We start from the raw sequence: 18,329 nt of genomic DNA on the forward strand, positions 1-18,329 counted from the left end.
AACTTAATATAATACTTGAAATAAAGTTTAAAGAAGACAACATGACTTTTAGCTCCCTATTAATGGACTTTTTGTCTCAGTACAGGCTAAACTAGTATGAGCTTTTTCTGTTGCTATATAATGGTATTGACTAATACAGAATATAACCCATTTCCCGTTTAATTCATACCAAAAAAAGCTGTTCTTGGGTTTAAAGTCTCTTACATTGTCTTCTTGATTTCTACCTTTACTGAGCTCTGAACTGCTTCTTATTTTATCTGATGCTTCTTCCTGTTTTTCTCCATTGATTAAGCACTACTATTTGTGAATTTTCTAACTTAATTTATAGCTGTTAAGCAGGCTATTCCTTTCAGAGATATTTTAGCTGTTTTGTGAGTCAAATGCAAATCCATATCTAATCAGGGAAGCTAAACAACTCCCAGGGCAGCTTTAATTTTTTTTTAATTCTCTTTGCTCCCCTCATCATAGCGAGAATATTTGCTAAACCTGGCTTGATATTTGGGCTGGGGTCAATAGGTTTCTTTCTACTACCTTTCCCTGGACAGATAGAACAAAGCCATGTAGATTATTCTGAATGTTTACTTAGCAACACTGGAAGAACCTGGCAAAACTAGAGAACTCTCTCCTTGGTCTTGCATTAAGAACAAACTCCTGACCACCAACAAAAATTTTCAGATATTTTTCAGATAGGAATTGCTGATGAGATGGGACCTTTTTATGCTAATATCTAATCACAAGTGTTTTAGATGCTACTATTCTGTCAGTGGCTAAGCAATCACAAATAGCAATGTCTTTTCTACTATGGAGATTTGATAGCAATAGGACAACAAACTCCTTTTTTCTTTCTATTTTTATTACATTTTAACCATCTTGTTAGTTTTTTGTGTCATGACTCTGCCAGTTAAATAAATCAACAAATAATAATAACCTCCCCCAACTCAAATAAAATAAAAATAATTTTTAATTTTATTAGTTTAAGTTGTTATTTGTGTGTGAACTGCCTTTATAAAATTCAGGTTCTTTGTGTGCAGAAACTTAGTTTACATTTAGTCTTTCTATCTTCACAGCCTAGCATAATGTCTGGCATATAATAATACATGTTGATTGATTGGTTGGCTTCAAATTTACCATCTTTTCATCCACCATCAGGAACAATCCTTATCCTTCTATAGTTCTCATCTTCCTCAAATTACCTACCATATCCAGCACTCATTTTGTGCTGCTCTTTAGATCATTCTGGGCTTTTAGATTCAGGACACCCTTTCTAAAAGTTCATATTATACTTCTATATTCCATATTCATTATTCATTGTCTGCTCTTAAAAGTAAAAAAAGCTAAAAAATGTTATTTGTTCTGAAAGAAGTTAAATTCTACTTGGGTACACATGCACATAAATTAACATATGGAAAATATATACAATGAGAATGGAAAGAAAATATTTTTTACAAGATGGGAAATAGTAGTTGAAGGATCAGGAATGACATCAAAGGACTCACCTGAGTAAAAATTTAAGGAAAAAAAACATTTTAAACATGAAAGTCAAAATGGGAGGTATCATTCCAATCATGGGTGGCCATCAGTATAGAGGCTTGTAAACACTGTTGAAGGCATGAAAGACTGTTATGGATGAGCAACAAGAAGGGAAGTTTGCGTGGATCACACAGTTTAGGAAGAAGAATAATATATAAGTTTGGAAAGGTAGACTGGGGTAAGGATGTAAAAAGCTTTAGTAGTTTTATAGGTTTTTTTTCCTACAAACAGTAATCAGTCATTGATTTTTATTGAGTTGGGGAATAACATGGTCAGACACATACTTAGAAAAGACACTTTAAGCAGTTGTGTGGAAGATGGATTGGAGAGACAGAGAGATCACCTTGCATCTGCTTGGAACCTAGTGTGTGAAGGAAGTTGTTAAGGGGATGATGGAATCTAAACTCTGGTGTCCCCTTTGAGGTCAGTTCCCCCATGGGACAACAAACCAGGGTGAATGTCCCCTGGGTGGCTGGAGTGAAAGAGGAAGGGAGACATTGGCTTACTAAGTGTGATGTGTCAGACTCAGGAGGTGGAGAGGAAGTTAGATAAATTCAAGTCAGAGGTGATTGTGCTCTCTTGACTTCCACTCTTGAAGAAACTGACTGCTTGCATTACTGCAGGAGAATACACACTAAACAGAGGTGTTATAATCAGGTTAATCCTTCCTTAAGAGAAATCTATCTATTTTTTCTCTCTCTCCTCTCACATTCTAAATTCTCTTAATAAACCATTAAAACCTATGGCCTGTCACCATTTTTATCACAACACTAATGTAATATAATAGGCTAGAGTAAAAGCAGCATGGTTTTTATTTTGGATTGTTATTACAATTATTTTTTGGTAGGTAAAACACATAGTTGAGGATATTGCCTATAGTAATGCACATTGACACATTCACCACAAAATAGATTCTTAAAGAACTGCTTATTGCACTAAGAGGAAATATGTTTTCATCAGGGTCATACAGGCACTATGTGTCAGAAAGACAGCCACTCAGGTCTTTCTGTATTCAAGGAAACCTCAATCTACTATTGTAATGAATGGGTCAAAGGGCCTTAGGCTGGTAATGAAACTAGAAGGAGGAAAGTGCTAGTTGTAAAAGGATGGAATGAGCTGGATCTGGGGTGAGCTTGAAATTTTTTATAAATGTATCAAGGATCCAACCCAGGTTAACTGAGTGTTCAGTGTAACTCTCACTGCTAGACACCAGGCTCCTTTAAGGTGTCAGCTTTCAGCCCATTTCCTGCTGAGGAAGTAGCCTCCTATTGGTGTATCATAGGTTAACAGGAAGTGAATGTAGACCTTCCTGCCCTTCAGCAATGGAGTTTATACCTGCTGAAACTGCTCAGAACCCATCCTGTTTCCTGTCCCTGCTTGACCTTAGATGGTAGGCAAACAACCACTGAGTTCTCAGGTTAAGGCTAGGGGGTTTAGAGATAACAGGAGTAATGGGAATAAGGCAGTGGAAATAGGGTTAGGAAATACTGAGAACTAAGGGTAAAGTTTTATCTGACTCAGGTTGCTAATAGGTCTTGTCTGGACGCTCTTCTGCTGACCCAGGGCAGGCAGCTCTGGGTCAGAGTGATGTGGTCTCTGGATAATAAATAAAGTAGATCTTTGACTAAAAGTTTGCCAGTAGTGCTGATAGTATTGATAAGTTGTTCTGTATAATTGGTTTAACCCTATCCTAGGCCTAACAAGTACCCATATTCCCACTCCCACCTCCCAGGGCCCCAGGGGGTATGAGGTAAGAGAGAGGTCAGGGGAGAAGTCAGGAAAAAAAACAGAACCCCGCCCTGGGTCTCCAGGGCTTTATATACTCTTGGCCCAACTGGCAGTTGGTGCTTGCCCTATGGCTCATGCCACAGTCAACATTCCAACCAGGACAACTGACAGGTTGTCCCAAGCCAATATGGCAATGTTAATAATCCTGTATTACACTATGTGATACTGACTGTCATAGGGTTGTTGTGAGGATCAAGTGAAATACTTTATGTGAAGGATTTTGTATATCTTAAACTACTATGGAAATGTGCTATTGTTATTGTAAAGATTTCATTATTATTCTCCCATAACTCATCTTCTTGAAAGATTGTATCCAATTTGAAATTCATATCTCAGAAGTGGCCCCTGGCCTTGAAACATCTCCCTCTCTTAGTTCAGAATTAGTAGAGGGTGTAATGCAGGATTTATGCAATTGTAACCCAGGATTTATGCAAGATCTCTTGCATTTGCAAATTACCCTGGGCAATCCTGGCAGTTAGGAGAATGTAACTTTGGTGCAGCAGGTGCCAGTCCCAAGACCTGACAATTTGAGCTGGGACTATAAATACCCCTGCTGAACCAACCTGGGCGTTCTGATTTCCTTGACCTCACCCAGACACCTAGCTACCCCTGACTTCCCTTTGGGGACCCCGGGAGGGGGAAGGGAAGTTTAAGTGAGGTTGAAGGGAGGTTGGGTTGTGGATCGTGGGCAGGATTTAGATTAGGGCAGCCTAGCAACAGGGACACCCCCAAACTGATTCATCAACTATATCTGTTGAGCTGGTGGATCAAACAACATCAGGGCAGTTTTAAACTATCTCTTGCTGAGGGCTGGTTCCCTCAGCCTGGCCTTACCTTCTAGGTCCATAGCCAATACTTGCCAGTTGCCCCTAGCAACAGTCTCTCAAGAGCCCTAAATCCTCTTAGCTCAGTTTTCCTTTCCGTGTTAAAATAAACCCTTAGCCTGAAACTGTGAACTTCTGTAGTTATTATAACATCATCTTGGGCTAAGGGGCTGAGGAGACGGGAGAATAGCAACCACTTGACTCCAAAGGAAGTACTGGGCAAGCATCTATTTTGTTCAAGAAGGGTGTGAGCTTCACCTCCTGTTGAGTTCTGCTTTCACTCTGGCAGGGAGGGGCTCCTCACTCTCCACCTTAAAGGAGCCTATAGATAGCAGGGAGACTGACTGGGCATCACAGCTCAGGCTACACACCCTTGGCAGTCTCAAATCACCAGCTACAGTAGTTACAGGCTCCCTGGCCCAGGTGACTCACTTGTACCACCAGCTCCCCTGTTACCAGCCACATTACCCTCTTATTACAAGGGTGGATATCAAATAGCTCCTCACAGGTACTCCATTTGAAAAGGAGGTGTAATGTAGACACCACTTTTCCAACCTTACTTTAGGTCTTCATTATTCCTCTCCACTGAGTACTCTCCCTAATCCTGCTTTACAGCTTCCTTTTGAATTAATTACATTTTATTGCATTATGGTCTAAAAAGGATTTATTAGCTCTTTGTGTCTTTTAATATTGGCTTGCAATAACTGTATCGTAATATACAATCAATTTTTGACATATTCCATATAGAGCTAAGAGATATTTATATTCTTTTGCTGTCCCTTTAATATGTCATAAATCTTTTAACTACATTTTCAAGTAACTTGTTCAGTTCCATATTTTTGCTTTTGTTTATATTTCTGTTAGGCATACAAAACTGAGAGATAATGAAGTCTCCTTTTATTATTGTGTTATTGACTATGTTCTCTTTTAGCTTACATGCTTCCTTTATGACTATGGCTGCTAAGTCTCTTGGAGAATATAAATTTATTGCTGTTATTGATTTGTTGTCTGGTTCCTTTCATATAACCCAATTTCTATAGTTATCCTTTTTTGATTTTTTGAGTGATTGTTTTTGCTTTTTCAGACAATCCAAATGCAAATACTGCCTTTTAATTTACTTGATGAAAAGTGAAAGAGGAACCAAGAAAATAGAAACAGAAGCTGGAGAAATAATAATAATAACAATAATAATAGATCCTTCAACAGATTCAGTGATTGTAATAGGGTAAATTATAACTCAGACCATTATGCACCATATCAAGGAATCTGTAATCACTGTGGGGTACCACAGAGAAATGGTCACAATGAACAGAAGTATGGCCAGAGGAGTGGCCAAAGATATGGCCAAAGCAATCAAGAGGTATGATGGTACATAGGAGGGGAAGGGATCTCAAAGAGGCTTGTGTAAAGAGAATCCCCTCCACACATTCAGTGATTGTGGACTGAATTCCCACATCCCATTTGCATACCTATTGGATGTTACCACACAGGTAGTACATGGGGCAGGAGAATAAAGGAAGGACTGCCTGGTGTGTACAGGCTCTCTACTTCCCTGGAAGGCAAAGTGAGAGGGGGATGGAGAGTTCAGTTGGAGGATCAACACATCTTTAGACTTAGAGTAGAAAAATAGGCTTTAAACCTCTCCCTATCTGCTTTCTTTATTTCAAGTGATTATTAATAAACTCTATGGAAAATAAGAACCTGGAGTTTTTAATTTAACTTTGACAGGCTTGAGATGAATTTTAAGCCTTTTCAGACCTCACTGCCTTATTGATGCAAACTGTTTCAGTCTGTTCCCCTCCCCATGGAGGAAAAGTCTATGTAAAGCAATCTCAAATACAGATCTACACCCAGGAGACAAGGTGTATATAACTCATTTCCAGCAAACTACTCCAACAGCTATTAAAATTGGAGAAAAGGACTCTTGGATTCATTGCTCACATGTAAAATGGGCACTCTGCTGATACTGAGTGACTATCTTGTGTAATATAGAAAATGGCAGGATGGAATTCCTGCAAAATACAGGGTCAAGCCTCATCCAGAATTCCATGGGGGACCCCCCCCCAGAGAACTTTGGGTGAGGGGGCAGTTGGTAGGGCGTTAAACAGTTGTTTTCTGGGAGTTGAGGTGAGCAGGTCGCTCTGCTCACTGTTCCTGATTTGGGGTTTGCCAGGGAGGCCATAGTGGCAAAAGCCATTGTGGTTTCTACTCAGTAATTTCCTGTCTAGTAGGATTAGACCTTTCCAGCATCAATATAATAATTATTTAGTTATTTAGATATTAGAAGTAATTACTATTAGCTTTGAGGGCAAGTTAGTTAAAGGTCTGCCACTCCCTCCTGTGGGGGGGAGGGGCAGCTTCAACTCAACAGTTCAGGGCTTCCCAGTTCTTATCCAAATTCTAATTACCCCCTCTTTCCTTCCCCTTCTTTCTGTTATCAATATAAGCTTTATCTTTAATAGCAGTGCCTGGGTATTATTTGGGGTTTACTCACACAGCCATTAAACTTGATTCCTGTCAGTTTCCAGCCTAAGAAGTCTGATCCTTCTCAGTCCTTAACATCAAGATATCTAGCTTCTACTCAGTTCCTCAATCAAACCTGTGGGGAACATAAGTTGAGGAGAACATCATTAAAGATTAGCTTTGCTGAGCCTTGTCAGAAGTCATAGCCCTGCTTCCATATTCAACTGAAAACCAACTGCTGAGTAGGAGGAGTTTGAGAGCAAGGAGCACTTGCCCCTCCCCATTCACTCAAGCCTGTGTGGGGTGGAGGAGAGTGTCTTGCAGGCACCTGGCCCTGGACAGACCATCAGCTTCCCAACATCCCTGTTATTAAAGACATAACACTTTTGGCCAGCCAGCCTAGGATTTTTACTTCAGAACCTAGTTGGGAAGTGATCAATATGGGCAGCTTCATCAACAGGGCTGTTGTTACACTGGGGTGCTCTGGGGTCCTGATATATGGTATTTGACAGACTTGTGACACCTTTTGATTGATTACAGTTCCCCAATTCTTTAAGCAGGTTATAGAAATTTATGAAACATACATGTGGCTAACAATATCAGTGGGTGATGCCTTGGCATATGTGCCATCAGGGATAGCCATGACTGCAACTTTCTATGGGGCCCTCATGATTTTGAGAAAGGTGTTGGCATTTACCTTTGGGAGAACTGAAATTACAAACCCAGTTTTAGAGCAAATGGTGGAACACATGAAGACCTTAATTGAAATCAACAGGCAGATCAGGGAAGGGAAGGACTTGGATGTTAAAACAATAATGCAACTAGAGATCATTGAGAATGCTGTCACAACAAAGAAGGGGGGTGATATGAAACAACAGGTTAAAGATGAGAACCCTGAACAACAAGAGGTTGTAAGGGCTGACGCAGCTCCTATAACTATCCTTCCAATCACCAACAGAACTATAGTACAACCAGCTGAAGGCATTATACATGTGAAAGACTACAAACCTTTTTTAGGAAGTGATCTGGAGATTTTGAAAAGGAGGTTCCGCTAGTTCTATGTCAATCCACACTAATCAATAAAAGAATATAAACTGGCAGTGAGGCTTTACAACCCAAATTTGAGGACGTGGAATTGCTACTTTCAGAATTGTTCACCCCTAGTGAAAAGGCAAAATTTATTGCTGAAACTAGAAGCAACCCCAATTCTGCCTTGTGGCCAGAGCAGCATCAAGACTTAGAGCTGTCCTTACATGCTAATATGATCTATCTTTGAACGTGCAGGGAGGACTTAGCAGAAGCAATGAGGCTACATGGAAGAAGATCTAATGCATGGGGGTCCTTTGAAAAATTAAGGCAGGGGGAGGAGGAACACCCAAGTATTTATCTGGACAGGTTATTAGAGGCTGGTGAAACTATCCTGAGTTTTAGGGACATGACAGCTGAGGACAACATCCAGCATGTCAGGAGGCAATTTGTTAAGGGGAGTCTGAATTATATCCAGGCATATTTCAAGTTACATTGCCCACAATGGGAGACCATGCCCATTGAGGAGTTAAGGAAAACAGCTGCATATGTCCATGAATCTAGACATAGTGAACCAAAGCCATCAAAGAGCTCTGAAAAGGATAGGGAGATAGCAGAACTGAAGAGGCAATTGAAAGAAGCTCAGAAGTCCAAGAAAATAGAGGAGATTAAAAATATGGCTCTGATGTCCAACAATCAGAGGAGCCAGAGCAGGCTTAGGCAATCTTCTAGGCAATCTTCCAGCAGTGTAAACAACTTGGTCAAGCAGTGTTTCCTATGCTCAAAACTTGGACACGTAGTTCAGAAATGTAGGTTCAAGTCCCAAATAAATTTTAGAAATAGGAGCAATAATAACAACAACAGGAGAAACACCTATTATAATTCGAGATACAACAACAATAATAATAGTAACAACAACAGGGACAACAACAGATACAGTGATAAAGTAAAGGCCAGATGTTGTGACCTTGACTGTGCCAAATTTAGTAATTCCCCTAGTTTATCAAAAATGGATGAATACCTGTCCCAAGGAGCCAGACCTTGTACCTTATGAACAAAGAAAGCAGCCTTAGTTGTTGTGAGGACAGATAAGGGCAGTGACAATGATGTGGCAGAGGAATGTGGGAAAGACAAAATGGGTGCAAAAGAAATTATGAATTATGGGTTGGTGGATGTAACACAAAGTTACAAAAGAATGACTGAGGAGGAGTTGCAAATGGAGGAGGATATAATCGAAATTAAGGAGAGAATTTATGGGAAAGGAAACAGTGATGTGGGGAACACTGACAGGGAACCAGGCACATCTGCACGAATTCTTGATACAAGCTTGAAGAAGGTAGCATTCATTGATTCTCACTATGAAGGGAAAGAAACATCATTCTGTAGTAAGACCGTGGATCATTTACATCAATCAGTAGTACAGCAAGGCCAAGCAAAAAGGGCAATGATTTTAGGCAGGTGTTCTAAAAAAAGAAACATAACACCTGTTAAAAAATATTGTATTTACTGCTTTTTTTTTAGATTTAATTTTTTTTAGTTTACATATTAATCTAATCTAAGATATTCCATTATATAATGCTCACTTCAGTTAGTATGTTTTGGTTATTATCTATATGCTCTGTTACATTGTCTTTATTTGTACCCTCTTCCTATGATTGGACTAAAGATAATGCTATTATAAAAGTCCATAGTGTAAAGGGGGATAAATTATGGTTGGACTGAATATTCAAAAGGGTGGTCGCCAAGGAATTATTACAATTCCTAATGAAGAACTCAAGGCAGAATGACTTTTATTTTAGTTTATTTTCAAATGGGAAGAGAGAGTGAAAGTAAGAAAATCAGAGGGAGGATAGGGCAAGATATCTAACCTAACATGCTAAGTATTTTACTCTGGCCCCTGCCTCAATCCTCAACCAGAGGGGCCTCAGCCTTAAGCTGAGGTCATGAAGCCTCTCTTAAGAAGAGAGAGTCTCTTCAGAACAATTCTGGAAAGAGTCAATCTTTTTCACTTACCACATGGTAGTTCAAAAGGAGAGATTTAAGAACAATTTCACCAAGTCCAAGGTCTCAAGGCCAGTAGCAGATTCTTTACCATCTTCCAACTCAAACTCTGAACTCTGAAGAACAAAGAACTGTCCCCACAGGAAATTGTAACTCCCTTTTAAAGGCACTTCTTTTTTGTCACTTCTTGTGCATTCCTCCCTTTTTACATGTACCAATCACAACAAAGGCTTTGCTTTGGACTGCCTGGTCATTCGATTCTGATTCGTCACCCACTCTTGAACACATGGGTCACAGACCTCCCTCACTTAAGAATTCAGTCCCTGTGCCAGGTTTCTTCAAGTACCCTCATTTGGCTTTCATTTTGGCTTTCTTCTCTCTGAGATTGAAGGTAAAATCAGACCAGGGAATCATATTTCCCTGTTATCTCATACTTTTATCTCCTACTCTTTTATACTATCGCAATTTTCCATAGTCCTGGCTGCTGAAGAGTAAGTGCAATACTGCTGCAATTGTCCCACATGCTTGTAGGACAGAAGCCACTTTAATTGGGCCTTGTGGTAATTCAAGGTCCTGTTATGATTTTATATTTTCCACAAAATTTTATACACATAGGATTTTTATATGTATTTTGATTTTTTTATCCAGAATTTAATTTTCTCTTACATTTGGGTTTTGGGGTTTTGGTTTTCTGTTGAGAATTGACTCATATACTTCATAACTCAGCCATGTATCCTGGAGTGAGTCTAATGTTGGTCGATACCCTTTTAAAGGGAGATAATATAATTGTCTTAAAATCCAAGGTTTAAGATCTTTAAAGGCAATTTTAGGAAGAGAAGCTCTCCAACACCCCAAATAAAGAAAATTGATCTTCTGGAAAAGATGTTATAAGGATGCCTACAGAAATCACACACTACATCAAAAGATCCAGAGTAAACTTTGGGATATAATGAACTTAACTGAAGGGGACCACACCTATCATTTATTCTGAATGTAAACTCTTATGCCAAAGGGAAGCATCACCAATTGGCTTTTTTCAATGCATCTGTCAATCATATTTTGTTTTCTTTCCCTCCTGTTACCCAAATTATTATAATTCCTTGCGTGTAAAGAGCAATATTTTATACATCTCTAGTAAGAGAATCTTTAGAGGTATAGGCTACATATGTGGAATTATTCATTGGAGAGACCTTACATGTTAATCTCCTAGAAAATCCAAATGAGATTTAACATGCTAGTATCCCAAAGAATCAAAAGGAGGATTGTGTGAAGGGAACCCTCTTCCAGGATCACACATTGGGTCCTACCTGCTTCCCTGCACTCCTAGAGCTACATCACTTATGTAACCTAGGCAGGTGCCCAATTAAATCACCTAACTAGAGTCACAGGACTTTGGCCTATAAGCTTGATCCAGACATGATTCGGAGCTTAAACCAGAGGTAAAAAGAAGGAATAAAAGTAACGATCTAGGAGGTGTTTGCTCTCTTTCTCAGGTGACTGCCTCAGGAAGTGCTGGCGTGGATGTAGTGCTTATGTAAAAAAAAATTCACAAAAAGATAACGTGAAAAATGGTATATTTGAATTGGAATTCAGACTCCATTATTTCCTTTCATAGTGATGGATAGGTTTTTTGTGTCACTTGTATTTTGGAGTTGTCTTTGGTCTTTGCATTGCTAATAATAGTTGTCATTCACAGTTGATCATCATACATTATTTTTGTCACTGAATGCAAGGTTATCCTGGTTCTGTTCATTTCATTATGTATTGGTTCACATAAAACTTTCTAGGTTTTTTTTTAATTGTTGTCCTGTTCATCATTTCTTATGGCACAATGGTATTCCATTACAATCATACCACAATTGGCTCAGCTTTTCCTCAACTAATGGAACATCCTTTCACTTTCCATTTCTTTCCCACCACAAAAAAAATCTGCTATAAATATCTTTGAAATAGTAGGTTGATTTCCCCTATCTTTGATCTCTTTGGGATATAGACCAGGTAATAATATTGATGAGTCAAAGGGTATGCCCGGTTTTATGGCCCTTTGGGCATGGTTCCAAATTGTTCTCAAGAATATGCTATAAATAAAAATTGATCTTGAGGTTTATTACCAGATTTATCAGCATTTATTAATAAAGAGAGATTTATAGAGATAAGTGAGAGAGAGCTCTCAGTCTTACTAGATCTGATTCTCTATTCAGCTTCTGTGGGTACAGTTTGCCAGAGATCAAGAAATAAGGAAAAGCTGAGAGAAATGCAACCTGCCCAGCAACAGGTACAGAAGCCAACAGAGTGGAAGTAAAAAGATCACTCTGCGTTTCAAGTTCATTCTTTAAATTGAACTAGCTCCTCTCTCCATGGTGACATTGTACTAGCTCTGGCAAGCTGATGCTTGGGATAGTCATGTTGATGCCAGGGGATGCCAAGAGACACTAGCATCAGACCATTAGATATGACACATGACTGTGATTCCTTTGTCCTGTCAAGTGATCTCTGGGTAATCTGGAGCAGGTAGGGAAGAGAGTCAATGACAATGCTGCCAGATTAATATTCCTAAAGCCATGATGGCAAACATATGACACATGTGCCAAAGATGGCACTCAAAGTTAGTTACTCCAGTGGAGCTTCTCCCTTCCCCATCTCCACCATGCCTCCTTGCCCTTATGTACTTACTCCCTGGAAGACTTCAGGTCAGGATGGCAGCCAAACCAGAATCATTAGTAAAACAATTCTTATAAGCCCAGATTTGACCTGAATCCAGATCTGGATTAGCTGCCCCAAAGGATGATTTTGTTTTTAAAAAAGGGAAACATCTTAATCGAGAACCCTGTTAAATCTCTCCTCCCCACAATTGAATGGTGACAGGACTTGCTGGCCCAAGAATCTCTCCCACCTAGTTTTTCCTAAAAAGAGTTACCTAAGATGGTCAACTACATCCTGAAAAGTGAGTCTCCTCCATACAGTGTCCATTGTCTCAGAGGGTGTATTTCGAGGGGGGAAATAATTTGGTCTCTATGGGGGGAGCGAGTCATGGCATGTAGTCTCTAAAAGACTCATCATCACTGGCCTAAGAGATTAATGTTCAAGTTCTATCTCTGTTGATTGTGGCTCCTGCCTAGCAACCTCAAGGCCTATTTATATGGTTTCCTGGTTACCTAAAGGAATAAAAAAAATATTGTACCTTTAAAACTTAATGCATGCCCTACCTAAGGCAAGATATCAAATGTTTTAGAGCCTGAGTGCCCAAACTTCAACCCTCATGCCACATATGAGTCCCCTGCCTTACCCCAACTGGGATGAGAGAAAATGCTCCCACTGTGCTGCTGGGCAGAGGGGTGGAGGATGGGAGAAATGTCCTCAGATGTGGTGGAGAGGGGGAGGGGAGCAGCCCACTCCGGCACACAGGCCATAGGTTCACCAACACAGCCCTGAGTCCTTGTGAGTTACTTCCTCCTATCCTGTTTTACATTTTAGCATAGAGAAATGGGTGAGATAGGGGTTTCTAGCTACCTGAGCTAAGTATTATATCCATACTGCTTATCCTATCTATACAATGGCTAAGTAAAATTATTTTTTGTTAATTTTTGAATGACTTATAAGAGTATCATATTTCAGTTTAGAACTTGAGGTTAGCAGACTGGTATAGTCATACTTGGTCTAATATCTCAAAGAGAAAATACTTCCTGCTTAATGAGAACACACGTTACACAATAATAAGGGGCTTATACACTCCATGACTTAGTCTTCACAAGTCCATTTCAATGCATGCTGCAAAGAAATGGCTGCCATGAGCGTGTCTAAAGTGGTTTCCAAACTTTTTTGGCCTACTGCCCCCTTTCCAGAAAAAATACTCCTTAGCCTCCTGGAAATTAATTTTTTAAAAATTTTAATAGCAATTAATAGGGAAGATAAATGCACTTGTGGCCATCACCACTCCCTTGGATCACTGCAGCACCCACCAGGGGGTAGCACCCACTTTGGGAATCACTGGGAAGATCAAAGGAGGTTCTTCAACTATACCTCCCACACTATATACACTCCCCCTCCCAATCTGATAGCAATTCCAAGTAGGAGCTACTGTTGTCTCTTTATATCTACAATGTTTAATATATTACATGATATGCAGTAGGTGCCTAATAAATGTATGTTGATGAATATTGAATTTCATTTATTCTCGTTGGCCACTGAAAGGCAGGAAAGATTTTTAACACAAAAAATGACTTGATCAAAATAGTACATTAAGAATTACTTTTATACAAATTACATTTTAAAAAATGTGGCGTTTACGGCTCTCACGGCCATAAAGGTTGCCGACCCCTGTTCTAAATGATCACACTAGTGCAAATATCAATAATATGGAAATAGGTCCTGATCAATGACACATGTGAAACCCAGTGGAATTGTACATCAGCTATAGGAAGGGGGTGGGAGGAGGGGAGGGAAAGAACATGAATCATGTAATTTTCCTAATTTATCAGTTAAAATTAAAAAAAAAAAAAAGAAGAATCAGAGAAGCAATACATTGCAGGTAGAAAGATCCTGGAGGACTCTACTATATTAGTTCACATGAGAGATATATCTCAATTATTTTTAATAAAGGTAGATTAAGATACAGAGTCTAAGCAGGACCAGTTAATTAACACTAATGTGTACAAATGATAACAAAATGGTTCAGATTGGTAAGCTTAGAAAAACCAGTAAACTCCCAGAAAAGGAGGGGACCTTTCTTTGTACAAAACATAAAGGATCTTGGTAGGCTTGGAGAAAATGTGATAAGGTGGAACCTTATGATTGTCTGTACTGAGAAAAGTATGCTGGCATTCAAGTGAGACAAATCATGCCTCCCTCTAACCATTAAGGAATATTAATTATTTTATAGGACCTATCTATATCTTGTAGTTTTTGATAGGAGATCAAAACTAAAAAACTTCTTGTTTCCTTGAAAGAGATGAAGACTTTTAATATACCATGATGGGACAAGATATAAAATAGATTATAGGGATGGCAATTTTGCAGGGCTAAACAAATAGATAATTGTGTTTACCAAGCACTGTTTTATTTTTAATAAAATTTTCCTGGTATTTTACTTGATTGAATCTGCCATTCTGATAGAAGACCAAATGAGATAGAAATGTGTTTGCTATAGAAATATTCTATTCTCACTAAATTTGCATGTGCCAAGCCAAGATAGAATGAATATGTTTGTGTGTGTGTATCCTTGCATGTACCATCATGAGAAATAAAAACCTTTCTTTTAAATTACTTTTAAGTAATATATAGATTCCTGAACTCAAAACATAACAATGAGACTGAGCAACCATACAAAATGGGGCAGTAAAAAAGAATAGGATCAATTACAAAGTGTGATGAACTTATAATGGCACAAAATCCATTTAATTTCTTATAGTAAGCAGGACCAGAATTAACATGGATTTAGTGAAGTGAAAAAGGAGATACATAGGAGCTATTATAATATTAGCCTATATTGAAGTAAGTATCTGATAAGAAATTGAAGTTGAAGAAGAGTCAAAGTTGACTTAGATTTTGAACCTAAGTAACATGGATATTGGTGCCATCAACATCTGTTCATAAGCTTGAGTGACGATTTGGGGATAGAAAAATAGGAAGTAAAAACTATTCTTTCTATTGTGTTATCAGTGAATCAGAGAAGAAATGTAAGACCTTAGCTAAAGGAGAGGATAGAGAAAGTATTTTTTAGGATAGGAGAAACCATTCTATATGAGTATGGTGAGAAAAAAAAAAGATGTGGTGAAAAAGGAAAGCCTGGAAGTGCATATGAAGAGTGAAGGTTGATTGAACAAGGTCATAAAGGAAACTACAGAGATGAATTCAAGAACACAATATTAATGAGTCTAAAAGAAGGAAGTCAAAGAAGAACAGATGCTTACATCTATGAGAATTAAGCAGCCTAAATTCACCAAGCACTGTTTTATTTTTAATAAAAAGGGAATGAGCAAATACAGTAACTAATAGTGAATTAATTTAGAACAATTTAATCTCATTAACAAGACCATGGATCAGGTTGGAAATTCCCCTTCAGGAAAAATCTTCCTGGTATTTTACTTGATTGAATCTGCCATTCTTATAGAAAGACAATGAGACAGAATTTTTTTTATTTTGCTTGCCTTTCTAACTCATTAAATTCACATGTGCCAAATCATGATAGAGTGGATATGTGTGTGTGTATCTTTGTGTGTACCTTTTTATGTGCTTATGTATGACAGAGAGAAGAGAAGAGAAAAAAGAGAAGATGAAGGAAAAGAGGAGAGAGAAGGGAAAGGATGGAAGGGAGGGAAAATGAGTAAAAATAAAAAATTAATGGCAAAGGACAATAATAAAGAATGTGGAAGAGTGAAATGGCTACAAAATAGGGGCTTCATTTTTCCCTTGACATATCATCATATTACCACATCCTAGAAGACATAATTAGCTAATCATTAGTGAATTTGAACAGAAAAAAACTCTCTCACTGAAGGTATGAAAAGCATGTTACCCTAAATAATATCATGGAAATATGCACGATGGAGAATAATGTGATCTGAGATTCACACAATATCATGGATTTTGAGGTTACTTTAAGTTCTCTGAATTCAATCTAACCTAAAACTTTCTCAACAATGGAACATCAGTTGTCCTTTTATTTGGAAAAGTGAGGTTAAACCTTTGAGTCATAATATTGTTATACTATAGATTAATAATCTCCTAAAGAACCCCTTCCTTATGACAAATCCTGCATAGGTATTTCTTGGGATGAACCTTTTATCCCAAGGCAAATGTTAAGATAGGAACTTTTATTCTCTGACAGAAAGCTACACAGTACCTGAGAACTTGGGAATCACTCATGATCAAGACAAAAGGGCTACAAGCTGGGAAACAAGAAGCCAGGAAGGCAGAGGAATGCACAAACCAGCGACTTGGCTTAAAAAAACTCATATACCCTATCATGATAGAGTTGATCATGTAAAAGGATACAAAAATACTGACCAACAGAAGGATGGTTTGGATAGCTCTGGTCTCAGGAGCACCTCCAGGTGTGAAATTATTCTGATGAATGTAATGGGTTTCCTGGTGGTGTCTGTACAAGATAAGCACCATGAATCCACTGGTCCAGACCATGATTCCCACATGTATAAGGTCATGAAGGGTAGTCATGATTGTATATACCAATGTATCACCTGAGACATGAAATGAACAATAAATATACTCATTTCCCTCAGTGGCATTTCTAGACTCCCTGGGACCTTTAATATTAAGAGGGCTACGACCATATATTAGTAGACTGAATGCCCAGTACAGGAAACAGGAGGGGACAATGTATTTTGGCATTTTAGCTTTGAAATTTACACATCTGGTGCTCTTACAATTGATGGTGATGGCTTGGAAGCCACTCAGGGAGGAGGTGGTGAATAGAGAAAGGCTTCTGGCCACTCGGTGAAGGTATATGACAAGTTTACATCCAGTATCATCCAAGAAATTGTTGATCCCAAAAGCAGCCATTGTTTGGGGGATCCCTTTGGAGAAGAGCACCCCATTATTGACTAAGGCCAGGTGGCTAATGAGCAAATCTATAGGCTTTAGCCTGTGTCCAGAGAGATAAGTAAACATGTAATAGCACAGGAGGACAGAATTTCCAAGTCCCCCAACTCCAGTCTGAAAGATGAAGATAATCCTAAATGCTATGTCACTAGGGACCATTGTGATGATGTTTAGGGAACATAGATAACAACCAAAAGAAGAATAATCTGGAAAAAAAGACAAGAGATTGAGGATATTCCTTAGGAAGAGAGTTAGTCCTAATATCCCATAAAATTACCATTTCATTTCCAAGTAACCAAATAATAATTATTATTAGAAGTAGCATTATATAACATTTTAAAGTTTACAAAGTGATTTGAAAATATTAACTCATTTGATATTCAGAGCAGTTCTGGGAGGTAAAGTTCTATTATTATTGCCTTTCACAGGAGAGGAAACTGAGGCAGATTAGAGATTAAGTGTTCCAGCCACTCAGTTATTAAGAATTTGGGGCAGACTTTGAGCAATGGTTTTCTTAACTCCAATTCCAACATTCTACCCACTATGTCATCTACAGAGAATATCTTCACTGGTGATTACAGATGTATTAATGGCCTAAAGATACAGATCATTCTAGTCTAACCTCTGAGAGGATAATGAGATCCTGAAGAAATAGTTTCAGTATACAACAGCATGTAAATACATTTTCTTTGTGGGATGACTTACTGATGAGGCCACTCATGGTGGGTGGCAGTGAGACAGTGGTAGCTCCCCACACCATGCTATAGTCATGCAAGATATCATATAGAATCAAAATAAAGACTACTTAGTGCCTTAATCTATAACCCATGGATCTATGGGCAGTTACAACTAGATTTTCTGATGGGAGCTCTTTTACTCTTTATAATAACCATAAAGCCATAGGTCATGTTCTCAGGTTCTTGTTCTTATCTTATAATCCATACCTTATGAACTAGTCATATAGTCTTTCCTATAGTATCTTCAAAAGGGTTCCCTGAGTGGTACAGGAGGAGCTTTGCTATCCTGGAGGGATAGAGGAGCTCAACAACAAGTTACATAGGAAACACAATCCAAAACAGAATTATATAAGCACAAGTAGAGAAACAACATAACCATATGTAGAATTACCACAATAGTTAT

The 18,329-nt window shown here is 38.5% G+C and overlaps 1 protein-coding gene across 1 annotated transcript; it reads right to left on the reverse strand.

The window, feature by feature from the left end:
- Positions 1-16,412: 16,412 nt before the first annotated feature.
- On the reverse strand, positions 16,413-17,348 carry LOC123243293 (vomeronasal type-1 receptor 1-like). The gene has a single exon (XM_044671525.1). The coding sequence runs from the start codon at positions 17,346-17,348 to the stop codon at positions 16,413-16,415; it is 936 nt and encodes a 311-aa protein (XP_044527460.1).
- Between the last annotated feature and the right edge of the window lie 981 nt (positions 17,349-18,329).

The sequence above is a fragment of the Gracilinanus agilis genome, chromosome 3 (genome assembly GCF_016433145.1).
Source record: "Gracilinanus agilis isolate LMUSP501 chromosome 3, AgileGrace, whole genome shotgun sequence".
NCBI classification, from domain to species: domain Eukaryota; kingdom Metazoa; phylum Chordata; class Mammalia; order Didelphimorphia; family Didelphidae; genus Gracilinanus; species Gracilinanus agilis.